The following is an 18,092-nucleotide window of genomic DNA, read 5'->3' as shown; positions in this document are numbered from 1 at the left end:
CACAAACTCAACCCTAAGGCCTGCTCCACACACACCCACAAACACACACTCAAAACTAAACCTTAGTGTGAGTAATGGTGTCACAAACCATTAAAAGATACAGAATGTCTTGATAAATGTTGGAATATAGCACAATATGCTATATTGCTAACGTTGTGTCATTTAGCTTCAACCAAACAGTCTATCATTTAATGATGCCAATGTTTAGAGACAAAAAAACGAATTTCAGCTACACTGCATGAAACAATGTACGCTGTATGGCCTAATATTCACACTCTAAAAGTGAATCATACTCAGAGGCAAAATCATAAACAGCTGATTGAGTGTGTCGCAGTAGAGCCGTGCCAGAAAGCCTAGGTGTTATGAATAAAAACATTTCACTTTAAATAGGATCCTAAGTGTTATGTTCTCCTTTTTAAAATCTTTAAGTAGAATAAGGTTGATATGTCAAGAATAAAGTCAGATGTTCAATGTATGCGCTACAGCAATTATTTTTGATTTATTTCTAAGAGTTCATTGTTTATTTCCCAAAATGTATTTCAATTAAAGATCTTCTTTTCATCCTCAAAATATAAAATAGGTTTCTCCTCAATTTGAGTTTTTTCTTATTTCTAGCATTAATAGTCTTCTGTAAGATCTGCAACAATTACTCAATTGATCAATCAGTCCAGAGGTTTTCAAACTCTAGCATTTGCCTGAGTATCATCAGTATGAAAGTTCTGCAGTGATAACTGTCAGTATATCATGGCTCCACTTCAAACAGGAAGTGTTCAAATGGTTTGGATTGTGTTGATTAACACACATATTAACAAATAAGGGCTAAAGCTACTTTATACTTCTATTCAACTACATTTTATTGCAAATATTGTCTGTTACTCTGCTACATATATTTGATAATCAGACTCTAACCCTGGGTTAGTCAATCAAGAGAAAGTTAAGCAAATGATTTGATGGATTTAAGGATAAGCTTTGAGAATTAGCTTTTCCTTTTCCTACTTTACAGTTAACTGAAAATGTTTGGGTTTTGAACTGTTGGTCGTACCAAACAAGTCATTTCATGATACAACACTGTTGGCTGTAAGAAACTGTGATGCTGTACATACCAACGGTTCATTCATTATTCAATGATGGTTTGACGATAAACATCAGTTGCAGCTGACTTAGTTAACAGAGCAGCTTCCGATCAACAGATATTACATGATTTCTGCACACTGCACGTAGTTTGTGACAATTAGGCCAGTTATGACTGTTGCTACGTTAATGTCTGAAAAGGCATCTGTTCACACACACACACACACACACACACACACACACACACACACACACACACACACACACACACACACACACACACACACACACACACACACACACACACACACACACACACACACACACACACACACACACACACACACACACACACACACACACACACACACACACACACACACACACACACACACACACACACACACACACACACACACACACACACACACACACACACACACACACACAGGGCAACCCATCACATTCTTTACCTTCAATGACTGCTAGCCTCAAAGCCCATTACTAAAGAATATAATACTACACCTATCTGTGACCTCTCTACATGACTAACCGCCTGTCCTGATGTCACTTCCTGCAATGTGGTTAAAGCAAGAGTATGACACAAATAAATAACATGTTCTGTACAAAGTATAAATACTCTCAAAGACAAGAAACAATGAGAGGGACACGCAGAAAGACATTTAGAATGCATCCACTCAGGATGGACAGTGCATTCTTAACAGTTACACAGAGGGAGAAAAGATAGACTGCTGCGTCTGTTTGTTTTTAAATAAATAAAGTGGCACCAGAAAATGAACTTTAATATTTCATTAGCTGTGTGTCTACTGTTCTATCTTGTTCTCTATCAGATTTTTATAAATAAAACCGATCCATTGACTAATAAGTAATTTATATTGATCGTTAAAGCCTATGAACATTTGCAAATGCTTAGATAGTTAGGTAGTATTTAGAGGATATATTCGCACACTTCGACATGCACATCGACATGCCCGTGTGATGCTGTAAGCGGTACATTGATGTAGTCTAAAGTTAACAGCTGCTAGCAGTGCTCTAAGGCCAAAGTAGAATAACCGTCAGATACTGAGACTAACAGATAGAAAAAGTGCTTTCAATGTGACGCGAGTAGTAAGAAGGAGTCCGACGTGCCGACTCATTCTTTCTTGCTGGATCCCAGCTTTTTGAACAGCTTCTTGCCTTTGGAGAAAAAGCTTTTTTTCTTCTTGCCTTGTGGGGAGCAGTCTGTCTTTGATGGGCTGGCTGCAGGGAGGGGGGCCGGAGGGGAGCCGCAGGCCTCCACTGATGGAGCAGGAAGAGGAGCAGGAGCAGGAGAAGGGTCTGACGCTGGGCTTGAAGTGGGGGCCAGTTTGGGGGGCAGGTCTGTGTGCTCTGCTGGGTCAGGGAGAGGAGGTTCTGCTGGGGGGGGCAAAGCTTCTTCTAGGGTTGAGGCCCCAGGATCTTGTTCCTCTGTAGAAGACGTCCAGGTGTCCTTCAGGAAGAGAGTGAGACTTTTAGAATGCTATATTTATTTAGTTTTGCTTAAAATAATAACACAAAAAGGAAACCTAAGGAAAGGGCACACAAAGGACGAGATCAAACTTTTGAATACCCTACAATCAAGGTGCAGGATTTTAGGAGTACAGTTAAGTTGGAGGGAAGAGGACAGGGGACACTAGTGGTGATCGCTGAGCTGCTTTACTCCTCTCTAAAAACACTTACGATCAGGTCTCAAAGTGTACACTTCGTTTGTGCTTCTGCAAAAAGGCCATGCAGGAAATAGTGGGGCGAAAGAAATGCGACAGGGCACGATTAAATAAACAGATCAGAAAATAACCAGACGCTGGCAATGCATGAAGAAATAATGTGAAAAATACGTTTTTCAAGCAAGTTCTTTTTTGTTAAAATTAGATATAAAGTATGTGAGAAGATGAGAAAGTCACAGACAGTTTCATAGACAGTAATGCATGCATGCATGCTAGATGTAAATACTAGGCCACCTGTAGTTCTTTCCTATGGTCTGGTGCCGGCTGAGCAGGAGCTTCCTCTGGTACGGCCTGCAGGAAGTTAGAGGGCACCAAGCCTCTGTGTCCATTCAAGTCTCCCTGTTACAAAAAAACCCATTAAGGGCGACTTCTAACAACATGGCTATAAATCAACCTCTGATTTACAGCCTTTTAATATAAATCAGAAAAGTGAATAAACATTTTTTTGATAATCAATTTATTATTTAAAGATATTATATTATGTGAAAAGTCAAATAACTGACTGTGCCAGGTTTTTACTTTTAACATACATAAAGCGTTAGAATGTAATAACGGACCGAACGATTATATGATGTTATTAAATGCTAACATGTTACTAATATTGTTATCACTGTATTTATTATCATATGCTATATATCACAGATTAAACTTCAATATATATATATATATAACATTTAGATTTGGATTTCTATTGGGGATCAAGCAATGGCCCAAACAGCTCAACCAATTGAGCAATATAACTGCCTATATGTTATTATTATTATATTGTATTTATTATTCATTATTATACCTGTGCTGTGATGTAGTTCAGATATTGTATTTATTGAGAAACAACTCCTCTTGCCCACAGTAATTGACGGTAGTGTCATGTTCACACTTACATAGAAGAAGCCATCTTCGTCCATGTCACCGAACACATTTATGATGTCTCCTGCACTGAAGGTCAGCTCAGCCTGATCAAGTGAAGCAGATCATTAGCAAACACATAAAGGGCCATGTCTGGATAACGTATATTATTCATGCGAGTCTGACCTCTATGTCAGTGTTGGGAGAGCTCTCTCGAGGATCATAATCAAAGATGGCGACCATCCTGCGAGCTCCTGGGGCCGGGCCCCCCACAGGTGGAGCGGCAGGTGGAGCGGCAGGTGGAACGGCAGGTGGAGCTGCAGTCTGGCAGGGATCTGTCAATCAAACAGAGACAATATGATATCCTGATCATTAGAGGAGTAACTCCACTCGGCTCATCAGCATGCAGCTCATCGTGTCTGCACTCACTCAGCGTCATGCTAAGCTGAGGAAAAGTCACTGCAGTCAAACACAAGGAAATACAAATTTAACAACAGGAGATTAGAAATCAGTCTTCATTAAAAAGCTTGCAGCAGCTTGAGCTGTAAAAATAAAGACAATGAAATGATGAGTATTAAATGATGCCACTGAAATGAAAAGAGGAGTTAGGAGAAGGGACTGCTTGACGATTATAACTGGGGCTTAACAAAGAACGTAATAAGAAGGCTTGCCCTATTTCTTTTTGAATTGGGCAAGTCTTTCACATAATTGATCATACAATTATTATTCTGCAATTGCAAAGGAATCTTCTTTCTTCTATTGAAAATAATATATTCTTCAGTATACCCCAAATAATCAAACAGTCCCTAAGAAGGATGAATAATTGTGTTATAGCAGCTAGAATGCATTCGAACCATGAACAAAAAGGTTAAAGGAAGGCACTTAAACACATGCTGTCCTCCGGTTGAAAAGGTTGTCTGATCATGCAGGTGAAGCAGAGAGGAAGAGGAGGCAAAGTGCTGACTACAAACCTTGGCTGGAGGAGTCTAAGCTCTCCTCCAAGAGCGCCGCAGACTCCACTGGAAGAGACGAGGTACGGGGAAAAGAGCATGAGCACAATCACAGAATGAGAAGAGACCTCAAGGGCCAACATATAATCCTGTCTCAAGAGCAGGTATGTCATCACACAAAGTTACAGATGGAGATCAGAGGGGATGGATGTCTCAACAAGAGAGCTTTAGGTGATCATGTAATGCAGTTGTGACAGAAGCAGAATGTGGCAAAAAGGACTTAGTGTGCTATTAGGGCTGAATAGCTTTTTTTTACGTTTGAAACTCCTATTGATGTTTTTGAGTTTGGGTTTGAATGTCTTTTGACATATTTTACAACGTATTTACCATAGAAAATGAAAAAGGGAGACTATTTGATTAGATTAAATCATCTTTAGAAATGATTAGATCTATCTTTTTTTTTTTTTTATGAGGACGTTTGGACTTTCACAACAGGAGAAGAAAACCATCCTACACAGCCAATCCTGTAAACTATTTACTATAAGTATAATTCTTATAATATACGTGTGCTCCTTATTTGCAACTGTGCAGAAATATATCATTTGAACTATAAGTAGATATCCAAAAACAGCAACAAAATCATAATCCCTTAAGACGAACCTGAGATGGTCGTATATATAACAGCGAAAACATAACAGCTTTAACCTTGGCTGTCACCGTCATGAAGGCATTGAAACATAGGCTAGCGCCCAAATAGTTATTTAAAAGCAAAGGGGCAATGCTTCTCTATAATACAGCAGCGGTTTGAGTGGTGATATGTTGCCAAGATATTATCATACATAGAGTGCGAGCATTACTTTAATAGCAGTACTTTGATGAAAGGCCGGGATGGAGCCAGTTTCTTTACTGCCAAAGAAGAAAAACACTATATGTACACGCACGCACGCGCACACGCAGCATTAGAATTTATATGAAAAAGTTTCAAATGATTCAGTACAGCTTTTACTGCCACATTCTGCTGCTATGTCTACAATGTATTACATGAATATCCAATGAAAGCTGACAGGACTGACTCAGTAGTCATTTATGTGTCTTTTAACATGTATGTAGGCGTTATTGACAACAAAAGGGAAGTTGTGGAGAGATGAAGAGCCAATAAGAAAAGAAGTGTGAAGAATATGCTTTAATATTCGAATATGAAACTACTGTAAAGAGACTGCTGGGAAGCTATCTGACTTTATGACTTCAGCAGCTGAACTAACAATCCCAACTGGTCGCTGAGTGAGAGGCAGCAACTGCAGGAGCAAAATGTGAAATAGACAGAAAGAGAAGCAAACCAGAGAGAATAGAGGAGAGAGGTGGGAAGCCGCAATCTGCAGCGTGACACACCTTTCTTGGATCGTCTCGGTTTCGGCGGTGGAACAGGGCGACTGGGAAGCTGTGCATGTGTGCGAGTGCCTTTATGGAGTTTTAGAAGGGAAAACCCAATACAAAATGAAACCAAAAAGAGACACAGAGGTGCAATTTTTGAGAGAAGCAGACAAGACACAATAGACAATGAGAAGCCAGTGAAGAGCAATTAAAAAAAAATGGCAACCAGTGAGCAGCAGTTGTCACAGCAGTGACAACAAGTGGAAGTGAAAAGGTTTAACCATCTGAAAACTCCGCTCTCGGTAGAGACTTTCTATTTGTTAGACACCTGCATGAAAACGCAGTCAGTGACTCGGAATAGATGGTTAACATTTCTTTAATAGCAACACAGTGAGCAAAAAGCCATAAAAACTAAATGTTAGATTTGTTATTACTTTAAACTAAATCTAATTTATTTGTGCTTCCTGCTGGTCAAAGGGCCAACAGGCCTAAGGGAACAACTTCAATATTTTTCTCCTTTTAATCACAGACTTAAATATATGTGTATGTCTTTTTATACTGCTGGCCAATTCAGAGACAAGGATAATACAAATTATAATTTAGATCTGGATTCTGAAACACTTTTGCTGCTATTTCCACTTACCACTTAAACATGAAGAACAGTGATATTATGAAATCCAACCGTTTGAATTAAACGTCAACTGAAACATATCAAACTTTAAATCACAACATCATAAGGAATCACACCTCTGTTTGGGGGCCCTTCTTGAAACAGTTTCACCTACCTATCTTCTCCATGGAGGCGGCTGTGGACAGGAAGCCCTGCTGCAGGAGCTGCTGCCGGGTCTCCTCGTCCTCCACCTGGATCTCTGACACCATGTTACATGGCACGTATCCCAGGTGACCTGCACACTCTCCTCGGTAGAACCCGTCTGCGTCTTTATCTCCGAAAACCTGGGGGGAGAGTGTTCACATTTTCAAAAATGTTTGGCAAATTAAATCATTTAAAATATAAGGGATTACTCAAAACTGAAGACTTCTTTGAAAAATAATTGTACAGGTAACAAGCAATTTCTTGAAAATGTAATCTTGTTTGAAAATGTATTTATTTTGAGAAAATTAAGACATTTCTTCTACACTAACAATTATTAAACAAATGAGTTGGCCTATTTTCAGAAATGTTAAAAAATCACTGATGTTAAGGCAATCTTATATGGTTTGCATTTTCAACCTTGGATTATAAAAAACATGCATAATGTCATGGTTATTCCAGCATTGTGTGTTGCGGGGACATACTTTGATGATCTGTCCTTCAGAGAAAGGCAGCTCTTCCTCAGCAGCGTCAGGATTGGGTGACATGACGACGGGATCATAAGGGAAGAGGGCCACAAAGATACGGACGTCACCGTCTGCTTTGATTTTTGGTGAATCGACACCACCTGCAGAAACACACAAACACTCACATGGTAACAAATACTTCCTTGCTATGCATATACCATTTATATAATTAAATAAAGCTTGTTCACAGGTTAATTATTCAACAAGTGGTGTTGAGCAATCATTTCCTTAAAATGTCCAAAAAGTTAACATTTTGCAATTTTTTATAAAATGTGGATTATGAAATAATGCTAAACTATTTTCATTTTCAGTCAAGAATTTAAGAAGTTACTGAAGTTACTGAAGTATTTTCATAAGTTTAAGAAGTATGACTTCAAGTAAGAATATGTTACTTGTTTTTATTGATGCATTATTTTATAAAATGTATTTTTTTTAAGGCGATTTCTGTTTATCTGTTAACTATGCCTTTATATATCATCTTTATACAATGAATAGTCACTGCTATTGCACTGCACACTGTGCACACAAGCCCTGCAAAGCTTGCAATGTGCTCTGCAAATAGCAGAGGCAGCTCTCCCCTCCCCCTCCCCCTCCCCACTGCTGCTAACGCTGCCCGCCGAGCACAGGCATGTCCTTAAAAGAGGTAATCAAGCTCAACCACTGATCCTAAGCTGTGTGAGCCGTTTGACAAGCGTGCACTCGCTCATGATCTGCAGCGGGGAAAACACCGTTTGACCCACTCTCTGATCTAAATCTGAGGACGCTCACGTACACAGGCGAAAAGAAAAGAGTGTTATTGAAGGTGTGATGTCACCAATAAGCCTTTAAAATGTAGCTTGCAGCCTGGTTTACATGAGGTTTGACACTTGTGTGGCAGAAAGCATTACACCTGTCGCCTATTTGACAGCGAGCGACACATTTGAAGAGCTGTAGTGAGACTTTAAGCTGAGCTGCAGAGATGTGTTCTCTATCTCATTAGGAGGAATCAGCCCATCTGTGGCAAGAGTCACGGGCAACACACTTTCACATCCTCAATGATCTTCTAGTAGATAGAGGTAGAACTTCTCCCTGCTGCCTTCCTCTATCTGCATGCACGTGTGTGTGTGTGTGTGTGTGTGTGTGTGTGTGTGTGTGTGTGTGTGTGTGTGTGTGTGTGTGTGTGTGTGTGTGTGTGTGTGTGTGTGTGTGTGTGTGTGTGTGTGTGTGTGTGTGTGTGTGTGTAGTCAACCGTGCACTACACACATTTACCAGAAAGTGTAGGTTTATTAAATGAAAGAGCAGCCTGTATTATCGCTGAGAAGATTAAAAAGGGACGTGACAGGCCGTTTCTTTGCTGGCTAATCGAGGTTACTATTTTAATGTTTGTCACTTCCTCCTGCCATGACAAGCCACTTTGCGTTAAGCCGTTTCTCAGCTTAGCAGCATCTCTTGCACTTACATTACTTGCAGATACACCCCCCCCCCCCTCCCTTCCTACACAAGGTGCTAATCTGACCACCATCATGAGAGAGAGAGAGGGTGAGGCTTGCCAACAGTAAGCACAGGTGTCTCAGCTTCAACAAGAGAGCGAAAGAAATCAAGAACATGAAGAGGAAAGAGGACAGAGTGTCTCACCTCTGAGTTGTCTGGCCTGTGAGGAAGCTGGTTTACAAGGGGGCTCACCCTGCACCCCCCACGATGGACCCGCCTCAGCTGGAGGGATCTGACTGGGCTCCTACAAAAAAAGGGAACAAGAGCATTTGAAAAAACATCTCATTCAGAAACATTACTACTGGGGAGAAGAGGGAACCTTAGGGGGAAATGTACAGAAAATGCAGCTGTCCATGTTTAAAATAATATGTTTTATCCAATGCCAATTTAATTTCCAGCATTGTACCCTTTCCACATTAAGATATTTCCTTTTGGTGGGGTTACCGGACAGTTTAAAGCACATATACTGTAAGCCAATGCAGGATAAGACAAAGGGGGGCGGTTAACAAGTTGTACGAGGACATGAAAGCAACAGGAAGTGAAGTCAGACAGGGGGAGAAAATAATCAAATTGCCCGATCCATCTTAGTTGTATGCCTCCGAGTTCATCACTCCCTTAAAAATCGATGCCTGCATTTTTAAAGTTGTGCATCACAAAAGCGTATGTGCTATGACGCCAAACACGGTGTACAAGCTGCTGGAACAAGAGGTACACCAAAGGGGGGGAAATAGTCTTACGTGTGGCTTCATTTCACAAAGAAAAATAACAACATTGGCGCTTGTAATATTTGTGTAAGGACTAACAAATAGTTATTTATAAAACAGCTGTATGGATGCTAAAAACCTATGTAGAACACAAGTTTGTTCCACACAGAAAATTGATAAGAAATAAATAAGTGAACCTGAGTGATTGATAATAGAATAAAACCTCATCAATTGACATCCATATTTCAAAATCTGAAGCCACAGGTTGATGATTAAGTGTTTAAAAAAAAAAATTGCAACTACTTTCTTAGCAACTCAACTGCCATGCCATCAAAAATATATACTTCAAACCACAAATATACCACAGAATGTGCTCCCTAACCGCCCCGTCACTACGGTGATGATGATGATGGGAAACGTTACTCGCTAATGAACAGAGGAGTCTTTTGTTATCTACTAAAAAGGACTCGGAGGGATTGATCCACACTGCTACAGAGAGGAGGAGGGGGTGGGACAACAAACCCATGGCAGCTGTCCTGCAGCAACATTTACCGGCGGGTCAGCTTTCATTCCTCTGCGGTGAGCGGGTCTGCCGTGCTCCATCGGAGCCCCCTCCACCCACCACTCAGAGCACATCTGCTCCATCCCCACCTCCTCGTCTGTGCCGTAATCCACGTCGATCTCCACCTCGTGACCTAGGGACGGCCTCAGAGTCTGCTTCACCTGGCTGACCGGGTGAGTTCTTGGCGGGATGAGTCCGGGGTCCATGGCGGCGGCCATCTGACTCCTGATCATGGCCTCCCTCCTGAGGCGGTCCCCGAGGCCTTTGAGCAGCGATCTGTCTCTGCTGTAGGGGGGAACCTGGGGGGGACAGCGGACCCGCCTGCTGCTGGGACCCTCATATAAACTCATGTCTTCTTCTTCAGGGTAACCCATGTGCTGCGTCCGAGGTCTGTGCCGGAGTAAAGGCTCTGCGGTTAGGGTTCTGGGATCCCTGTTGAAGTGGTGATGGTGAGGGGGTAAGTTGTGGTGATGCGGGTAATGCGGGGGGTCATGGTGGGGGCTGGGCCTGTGCCGAGGATGACCACGGTGGGCTAAACGCTCCTCTTGACGGCTATCTTCCTCAGGGATGATGAACATCTGGTCGTGGTGCACCTCAGGGGGCAACTTAAGAATCCTCTCAGGTAGCTCCTCCTCACTGTCTGGAGTCCGCACATTGCGTGACTACAAGGTCAAATGTCAAATTGAGCAAGAATGCATTGGTGATGGTGAGATTGGATAGTATTATTCAGTGAAAATAAAAAAAGTGCAGAAAAACAGAAGGCAATCCGATCATGCAAAAGGAAAGAGAAAAGAAAGAGAAAGAAAAAACAGAAATAATCAAGCACGGTCACAAGCATGACAAGGCCACTGAATGATAACTGAACTATGCAAGAAAAGCTGAACGCAGCACATCTTCCACAGGATATGCAATGCACTCATTCCTTTACCCTGTTGGACCTGACAGTGTAGCCCCTGGCCTGTGCGTGTCCGAAGTGGTCCGAGTAGAGTTCCTCCTCCTCCTCCTCCAGGATGTCCGACAGATCTGAATGGCTTTTGTCTGCGAGGTAGTCATTGGGAGGCTCCACAAGCCCTCTGCTGTGACTCTGAAATGAAAGACGTTGACATTATTAAACAAACTATCCAATTGACCAGACACTTTGAATCCCTTTTAGTAATTCCATTGAATGTAGAATAAGATATATTAATCTGCAAGTGAAACAATAACATGTTGCCGATACATATACTGCTAAAGGCATCAGATTATTCAGGCCTTCTTCTGGCATTAGCCACATGCATTTACCCTAAAGAAATAGCACCGGTAATAGCTAGCGTTAATGAAATATGTCTTCATTTGTGATATAGGCTTGCCTTATACAGAAGCAACAATTTGAAGAAATTCAAGCTCAAATGCAGTTTTGCATTATGCATCGTCTTTATTTATTTAACATTATAAAATGATATTTAAAATTTCCACTCAACAAATACTTCGACTGAATACGTAAATGTTAATCAGGGTTTTTACAGTTCCCCAAGTTAATTGAAGACTGTATAAGTCCTTTATTGTCAGATATAATACATTTCGAAATGTGAAAGCTTGGGTCTAGAATTATTATTATTATATTTACATTTCTAAGTAATTCCCATGAGGCTAACTTGGATATTTTTCAGCCTGAATCCTGTTTTTTCTTGCCTCCCTTAGTCACTTTGAAACAAAAAATAGGATGCAGGTTAAAATGTTGTACCCTTTAAGTTGAAGAAATAGTGTTTAGGGATCTATTACAGCCACTTTATTTGTAAATGTTCATCTATTTCATATAAAAACTGCCTTTTCTTTACTTTTAAAATGATTACATCAATGGTTATTGGTCAATATGACAACACCTTTGAAGGACTCAATCAAAGATTTCATTCCCCCTTTTCAAATCCACATTATTTGTTGTCGTAAAGAGAAACTACTTCAAACAGTGGTTGTGCTGACCTGCTGGTTCCTGCTGTATGTCGGCTCTGGATCGTGTCTCAGGAACTCCTCCATGGACACCATGCGGGTGTTCTCCTGATCCTCCTCCGCCTCGGACTCCAGCGGTGAGGAGCTGGGGGGTCGGTGGATGTTAATGTCCTGAGGGTTAAGGAGGTCCGTGATTGGGGCTTTGGGCGGGGTAGGGATGCGCTCAGGGGTCCCGAGCTTGGCACTGACACTGGGGTCCTCGATGAAGTCTGAGATGGATGGGAAAGGACGGACGATCCCAGGGCTGTCAGGGTCTCTGCGCTGCTCCAACACTGCGGCCACTGCTGCTGCTACCATCACTGGGGCTGGGGCAGCTACTGCTACTGGAGGTGGTCTAGGGGCTGAGGAGGTCGGGGAGATCACGTTCACCTGAAGATGAGAAACAGTCAATTCACAATTTAGTTCACTTGATTTTTGTAGAAATGGACAAGGTTTAGGATAACTTTGATATATGTTATATAAATAATATGCTAAATTAGCTATTATTAGTTCCTGTTTGAGGTGTACACATGGATTTACAGACAGTTATCAGTTAAAGAAGAATTATTCTAGGATCTATTTGCAGATTGATGGATGTTTATTTATGATGGAAAAAGACTATCCCTTCACCCTCCACACCACCCTGTAGAGGCATGGCTAGCAGTTCAAAGACCTCTGATCTAGAAAAATAAACACATAGTTGCCCCTCTATGCACGCAAGGATGGAAGCGTAATGTTTACCACTGGAACAATGTTGGAGGCTGCAGGTAATGCGGCCTCACACGCAGCAAAGGCAGCAGCAGAGGAGGGGTTGGCCCAGGCGTTCACATATGAAGCAGACCAGTGAAGAGTTTCTGAGTGGAGAGCATAAGAAGGGTTGGCAGCAGCCTCCCCTGCGAGGCCAGAGGTGTCTGAGTCTGATGGCAGCATGGAGACTTTGGCAGCACAGTTCCCATAGGACGGAGGTGAGGACAGGCTATTGACTTCTGTAGGGGTGCAGGGCTGAGGTGGCATAACTGGGGCCGGGAGGGCCGGTCCTGCCATGATGGCAACCAGCTTGGTGGGCACATTGACTGGCAGAGAGTCGCAGGACTCCCCGTGGACGGACATGGTGCGGACAGTGAGCTCCTGAGCTGCTAGCAGAGACAGCATCTGAGACGGGCCCAGCAGCGCACTGCCCGCTGTGGGGGAAGACACCTCCAGCACCTTGATAGGACAACAGGTACAATCATTTAATTCACACATCATATTGACATTAAACATTTTAAACAGGAAACTAATTGGGTTATTTTGACTAATATTACAATTGCGAAAGGAGACAAGATCATTTTGCATCATTATTCTCATTATCATTTATCAAATATTAGGCTTACTGTGATTTCCATATTGCGGTAACAAACATTCTTTGATTAATTGTGCAGCCCTTATATATACTGACAATAAATTGCACTGCTTGCTTGAGAGGAATATATAAATATATATATATATATTGAGGGGATACATTATCAGAAGATAATGGGAAATGTATATTAATAAGTATTATTCTGATAATAGAATTATAGCCAAAACATTATGGGCTGATAATACAAAGCCATATTGGATTTGATGACTTGGCATGTTTATCATCTAAACATTCTGATCATTTAAGTGGTGGTGACTAAACAAGGCAGCCAAACAAGTCATCTCTGCTGTGGATGTTTTTATACGTTTTTAGAAGAAGAAATCACATTTGCTATTGCAAGCTTTTTATGTCGGTTACTCGAGACAAATATTTGAAGAGTCAAAAGTGTTATTTACTTTTGTTGTTAACAATATCATTTCAGTTAGATGTGGCTAGGTCAGAGAAATAGAATATATAACCTTCCAACTTTGCTCAGAACATCTTAGCCTTTCTTACCCCCATGTGTTAATAAACTATAGGTTATGAACTACATTTGAAATGACAAACTGTGAAATGATCCGTTATTTTATCTGTTGAAGAAATAATGAATTGTATGTATCCCTAAGAGGAATGTTTAACAATAAATAACCACGTTTTTACCTTCTTCTTGTCAGCATATATAGTGTATCCAGTGACCCTGACTCCGTTGGAGGTCCCGGTAGCATCTATAGTGACAGGCAGCCAGCTGATAAGGGCGATGCCGGGGGAGGGGCCGTGCTCCAGCTGGACATCCAGAGGAGCATCAGGGGGACCTGCAAAGCCAGTGGCAAGCAACAAATGAAGACGTTTTAAATATAAATATAGAATCAAGTAATTCTATCAAATTGAAAACATGGTTCAAAAAGGGTTCTCTCAATGGGAATATTACTCTACAGAGAACAAGTCTAAACTCTAAACGCTAACGGGACATTAAGACACTTAAGATGAATATACCTGAGTTCCAAGACTGTGGGCTTGAAACTAAAGCACATTTGAATGATCATTTAGGGAAACGCAAATCAAATCCAATACGACACCAATCACAAATATGTATTTAAAAGTATCTATTCAGTCAAATGAAATGTTGAGTGACATCAATGACCAAGTCCTTGCTTTGAGCTTCACACAGATTTCCAATTCTTTGAGCCTACCCTTTAATTCTTGCGCAATGCTTTGTTGGAAAGGCACGGAAATATGAAACATAATGACAAAGGGCACTTTAGGATAATGAAGCCCCTTTGAAGTAATGCATTCTGTGCCAAGGTGGTTTTGCTGCTTAGTAAAAGAGAGGCGAGTCACAGCAGCACACAAGAGCAGCTCTCATGAATAAACTGAGGTCCTTGTGAGGGAGGTAGACAATCAACTGATTACAAGATATCATATGAATAGAGTGCTGCAGTGGTGACGTTTTTTAGAACATCACCGAAGATAGCATCGCCCTTTACAAAAAGTCAATCTGATTTTTCATTTCATATTGGATAGTTGCAGAAAACAAGATTTGAGTCAAACAAACAAACGCTTATGATACCTTCACGTTAAGTTGAGCAGATAATATTCACAAAAGAACACCATTTTCACCATTAGTAAAAATCTAACGTTATAGGCAATAACTAACTAACTGGTGCATGTCTTCTACATCAGCACCAGTGAGCTAAAGGCTCTTGAGCCACTTGTTAACAACAGCCTCTTTAAGACTCGTTAAGTAGCTTCAAAATTCACCACACTGACAAATATTATGTCCTAGAAGACAAACAAGAGACAGTCTTTATTTCATGAATCAAACCAAAAATCTATTTGTATAAACACTAAAGGATATGCATTAAAATAAAGTGACTTTTAAGTGCATTTTAACTAATACAAGCTTAGGATTTTCTAATTATATAACTGGAGCAGCTTATTTTAAACACATAATGTACTTGGTACTTATATATTTCTAGCTACACTATCAGGCTGTAGTTATTATTTTTAAAAGATTATTTTTTTTAAAACGTTTCATCTGCATTGAACATTTTAGGCAGACAAGCAATTACTCCAGTCAATCATAAAAGTTTGATATGATTTCATTTTTAATGAAGCAATGTTTGTCTTATTGGTGTCTCATATGCTACGTGTTAGTGTAGTTAGCATGGCTCCCTTAGAGAACATCTGATCATCCTGACCTGCCATCAGTGTGGTGAAGGTGATGGTGGCGCTCCTGTGTTCCCGTCGCTCCACAGGTAACTCCCATGGCGTCCGGTGCGGCCGCGCCTCCACCTTGAGCATGTACTGCATGCTGGGCAGGAGGTTATTGAGGCACAGCGAGCAGCAGCCAGCCTTCACCAACTCACACTCCTCATCGTTCAAGGACACAATGTGCACATAGTTACTGTTGCTGGGCAGCCAGGACAGGTAGGAAGAGGTGGCGGTGATCCTCTCCACACGCAGCTGCGTGGGCGCCACACACACGTCCCGACCGACCAGCATGCTGCAGCGCATCTGGTCCGACGGGCCCTTCTCCGTCAGGCTCTGCACTGACACGCGGTAGGCCTTGAGGTTTATGTCCAGCCTCTCCAGCACTGCTTTGGTCTGGGCCCCGAAGGGCACGTTGAGCCGCAGCTCCTGGTCCACAAACACATTGTAACTCCACACATTGCCCCAGCCAGCCGGCACCAGCGGAGGGTCCCAGCCGATGATGATGCTCTTGGCAAGCTGCTTGATGAGGGTAAGCTTACGTGGGTAAGGCACAACGTCCACTCCCACCTCCTCCAAGTCCAGGTCCAGGCCGTTGGTGAGGGGGGCTGGGACAGCCAAGGCCGATGCTGAATCTGAGGGGGTTGAGGGGGGGGACAGGGCAGCCGGGGCAGCTGGGGCAGCCGGGGCAGCTGGGGCAGCCGGGGCAGCCGGGGCCACGGTCCTGCCTATCTGGAGGTGATGCTGGTGGCTGGCACTGTGCAGGCTGCTGTCTAGCAGGGAGTTATGGGACATGTCCCCCGTCTCTGGGTGGTGAGTGGTCATGACGTCGTCGTCCGATACGCGTTCCACAAAGTTAGAGGGGACCAGCCCTCTCCGTCCGTCCATCAGCTCACCTGCAAGGAATCACATTGAACACTGAGTACCATGCCAAGACAGTAATGTAAAAATGTAGATGCAACAAATGTTACATTATATTTACCTTCATAGAAGCCATCGTCATCCATGTCTCCATACATGTAGATGTATTCTCCGGCAGTGAGTGGAAGCTCCACCTCAGGGCTGTCATTGGGGCCGTCATATGGATTATAGCTGTAGAAATGAATGATTAGCAAGGAAGTTACTCTTAATCACACATTAGCAAACTGTTGAAACAGTGAGTCAGCTCATGATTTAGTTTACCTGTATCTTGCAATGAAGACCTGAAGTTTTGCCGCTGCTCTGCTGGTTGTGAAAGGAACCGGGGCGACGTCAATATCCAGCTCCTCCACTTCACTGGCGGTGTCCACCTGAGAACACCATGGACAGAAGATGACGTTTGTGCAAGCAACTTACGTTTCATTTAGTTTTGATGAAACTGTTCTCTGGGCGTGCCAAGTACAAATCTGGAGTTGAAAAGTGAGTTTTTCGATTTTTATTATACTCATTTTATTTGAGAACAAAAACAGTAGTCCCATGTGTTCAGCGTCAATAAATGAAAAAATAAAATAGCTGTTTGTCAGAAAGTACAGGTCTGACATTCAACTGTGGAATTTATGAACTTATAACAAGTTATAACATGCATACACACATATGCAACAAAAAAACAATCGTATCGAATACATTTAATAAACATAGACTTTGACTATTGATTAAGGCATCCAATCCAATGTGTCATTCTTCTCCAATATACACTATGGGCACAGAACGTAAATCCATAAAAGAAAATGGGAATATACTGTGTAAAATATATTTGTTATATGGTGATATAATATTAACACGTTTGTGGAGAAACACCGTTGTACCTGAGAAAAGTTTCCATAAACAGTAGTTCCACGCATCACAACAGAGGGCTTGTATATGTATAGCTCCCTGGGAAAACCTTACAACTACTGCTGTATAACCTTCACAATCCATAGCGCCAAATGGATTATCTCACTACATTTGAGCTTTATTGAAATGTGGGCAGACAAGGATAGACTAGTTGAAAAGACCACCGTCCTGCAGAACCAGACCAAAATAATGAATCATGGCGGATCCTCATAACCCTATGAATGAGCAGAGGGAGCTTGAGCATATTCAGCTACAGTGTACGCTATGGGATGACATGGAGGCTAAGGAGGGGTTTGAATCCATTAAAACCACGCAATCAATCTGATCGTGCATAACTTTTCGTCTTGGTAATCTTGATGAGCATTCTGCATGTCTGTGTGGAACAAAGAAAGCAGGAGAGATGCATGCAGCAGGAGTCCTGCGCCATGACATAACCTACGACCAACACCTTACCCAACACATGCAGGTGTTAAGGCAGCTTTCAAATGTAGTAGCCATTTTACTGGGGTTTCACAACGTTTTTTAAGTGTTAATCCATGCCTATACACTGTTTTATAATATGAGAGGTGAAATATATTCTTACTGTAGGTTTCGGCCAATATCGCTTTGCCTTGAAAGCAGCAACTCATTTTACAATAGGTTAGTCATGAA

At 41.9% G+C, this 18,092-nt stretch overlaps 1 protein-coding gene across 1 annotated transcript in view; it reads right to left on the bottom strand.

Moving 5' to 3' along the window:
- Positions 1-1,483: 1,483 nt before the first annotated feature.
- Positions 1,484-18,092, bottom strand: part of LOC117458935 (peripheral-type benzodiazepine receptor-associated protein 1) — a 72,807-nt gene continuing 56,198 nt past the window's right edge. Inside the window, exons 16-32 of the mRNA XM_034099685.2 lie at positions 16,812-16,918; positions 16,612-16,721; positions 15,620-16,525; positions 14,082-14,233; positions 12,782-13,246; positions 12,035-12,430; positions 11,004-11,159; positions 10,066-10,737; positions 8,954-9,053; positions 7,298-7,440; positions 6,787-6,955; positions 6,020-6,088; positions 4,652-4,699; positions 3,867-4,015; positions 3,716-3,787; positions 3,069-3,173; positions 1,484-2,560 (exon numbers count right to left, since the gene is read on the bottom strand). Coding sequence (XP_033955576.1) covers positions 2,225-2,560; positions 3,069-3,173; positions 3,716-3,787; positions 3,867-4,015; positions 4,652-4,699; positions 6,020-6,088; positions 6,787-6,955; positions 7,298-7,440; positions 8,954-9,053; positions 10,066-10,737; positions 11,004-11,159; positions 12,035-12,430; positions 12,782-13,246; positions 14,082-14,233; positions 15,620-16,525; positions 16,612-16,721; positions 16,812-16,918 — 4,155 coding nt within the window. The 3' untranslated portion in view covers positions 1,484-2,224. The remainder of the gene's footprint in view (positions 2,561-3,068; positions 3,174-3,715; positions 3,788-3,866; positions 4,016-4,651; positions 4,700-6,019; positions 6,089-6,786; positions 6,956-7,297; positions 7,441-8,953; positions 9,054-10,065; positions 10,738-11,003; positions 11,160-12,034; positions 12,431-12,781; positions 13,247-14,081; positions 14,234-15,619; positions 16,526-16,611; positions 16,722-16,811; positions 16,919-18,092) is intronic.

This window comes from Pseudochaenichthys georgianus, chromosome 14, assembly GCF_902827115.2.
Source record: "Pseudochaenichthys georgianus chromosome 14, fPseGeo1.2, whole genome shotgun sequence".
In the NCBI taxonomy this organism is placed as follows: Eukaryota; Metazoa; Chordata; class Actinopteri; order Perciformes; family Channichthyidae; genus Pseudochaenichthys; species Pseudochaenichthys georgianus.
This window is presented reverse-complemented; position numbering and strand designations above follow the sequence as displayed.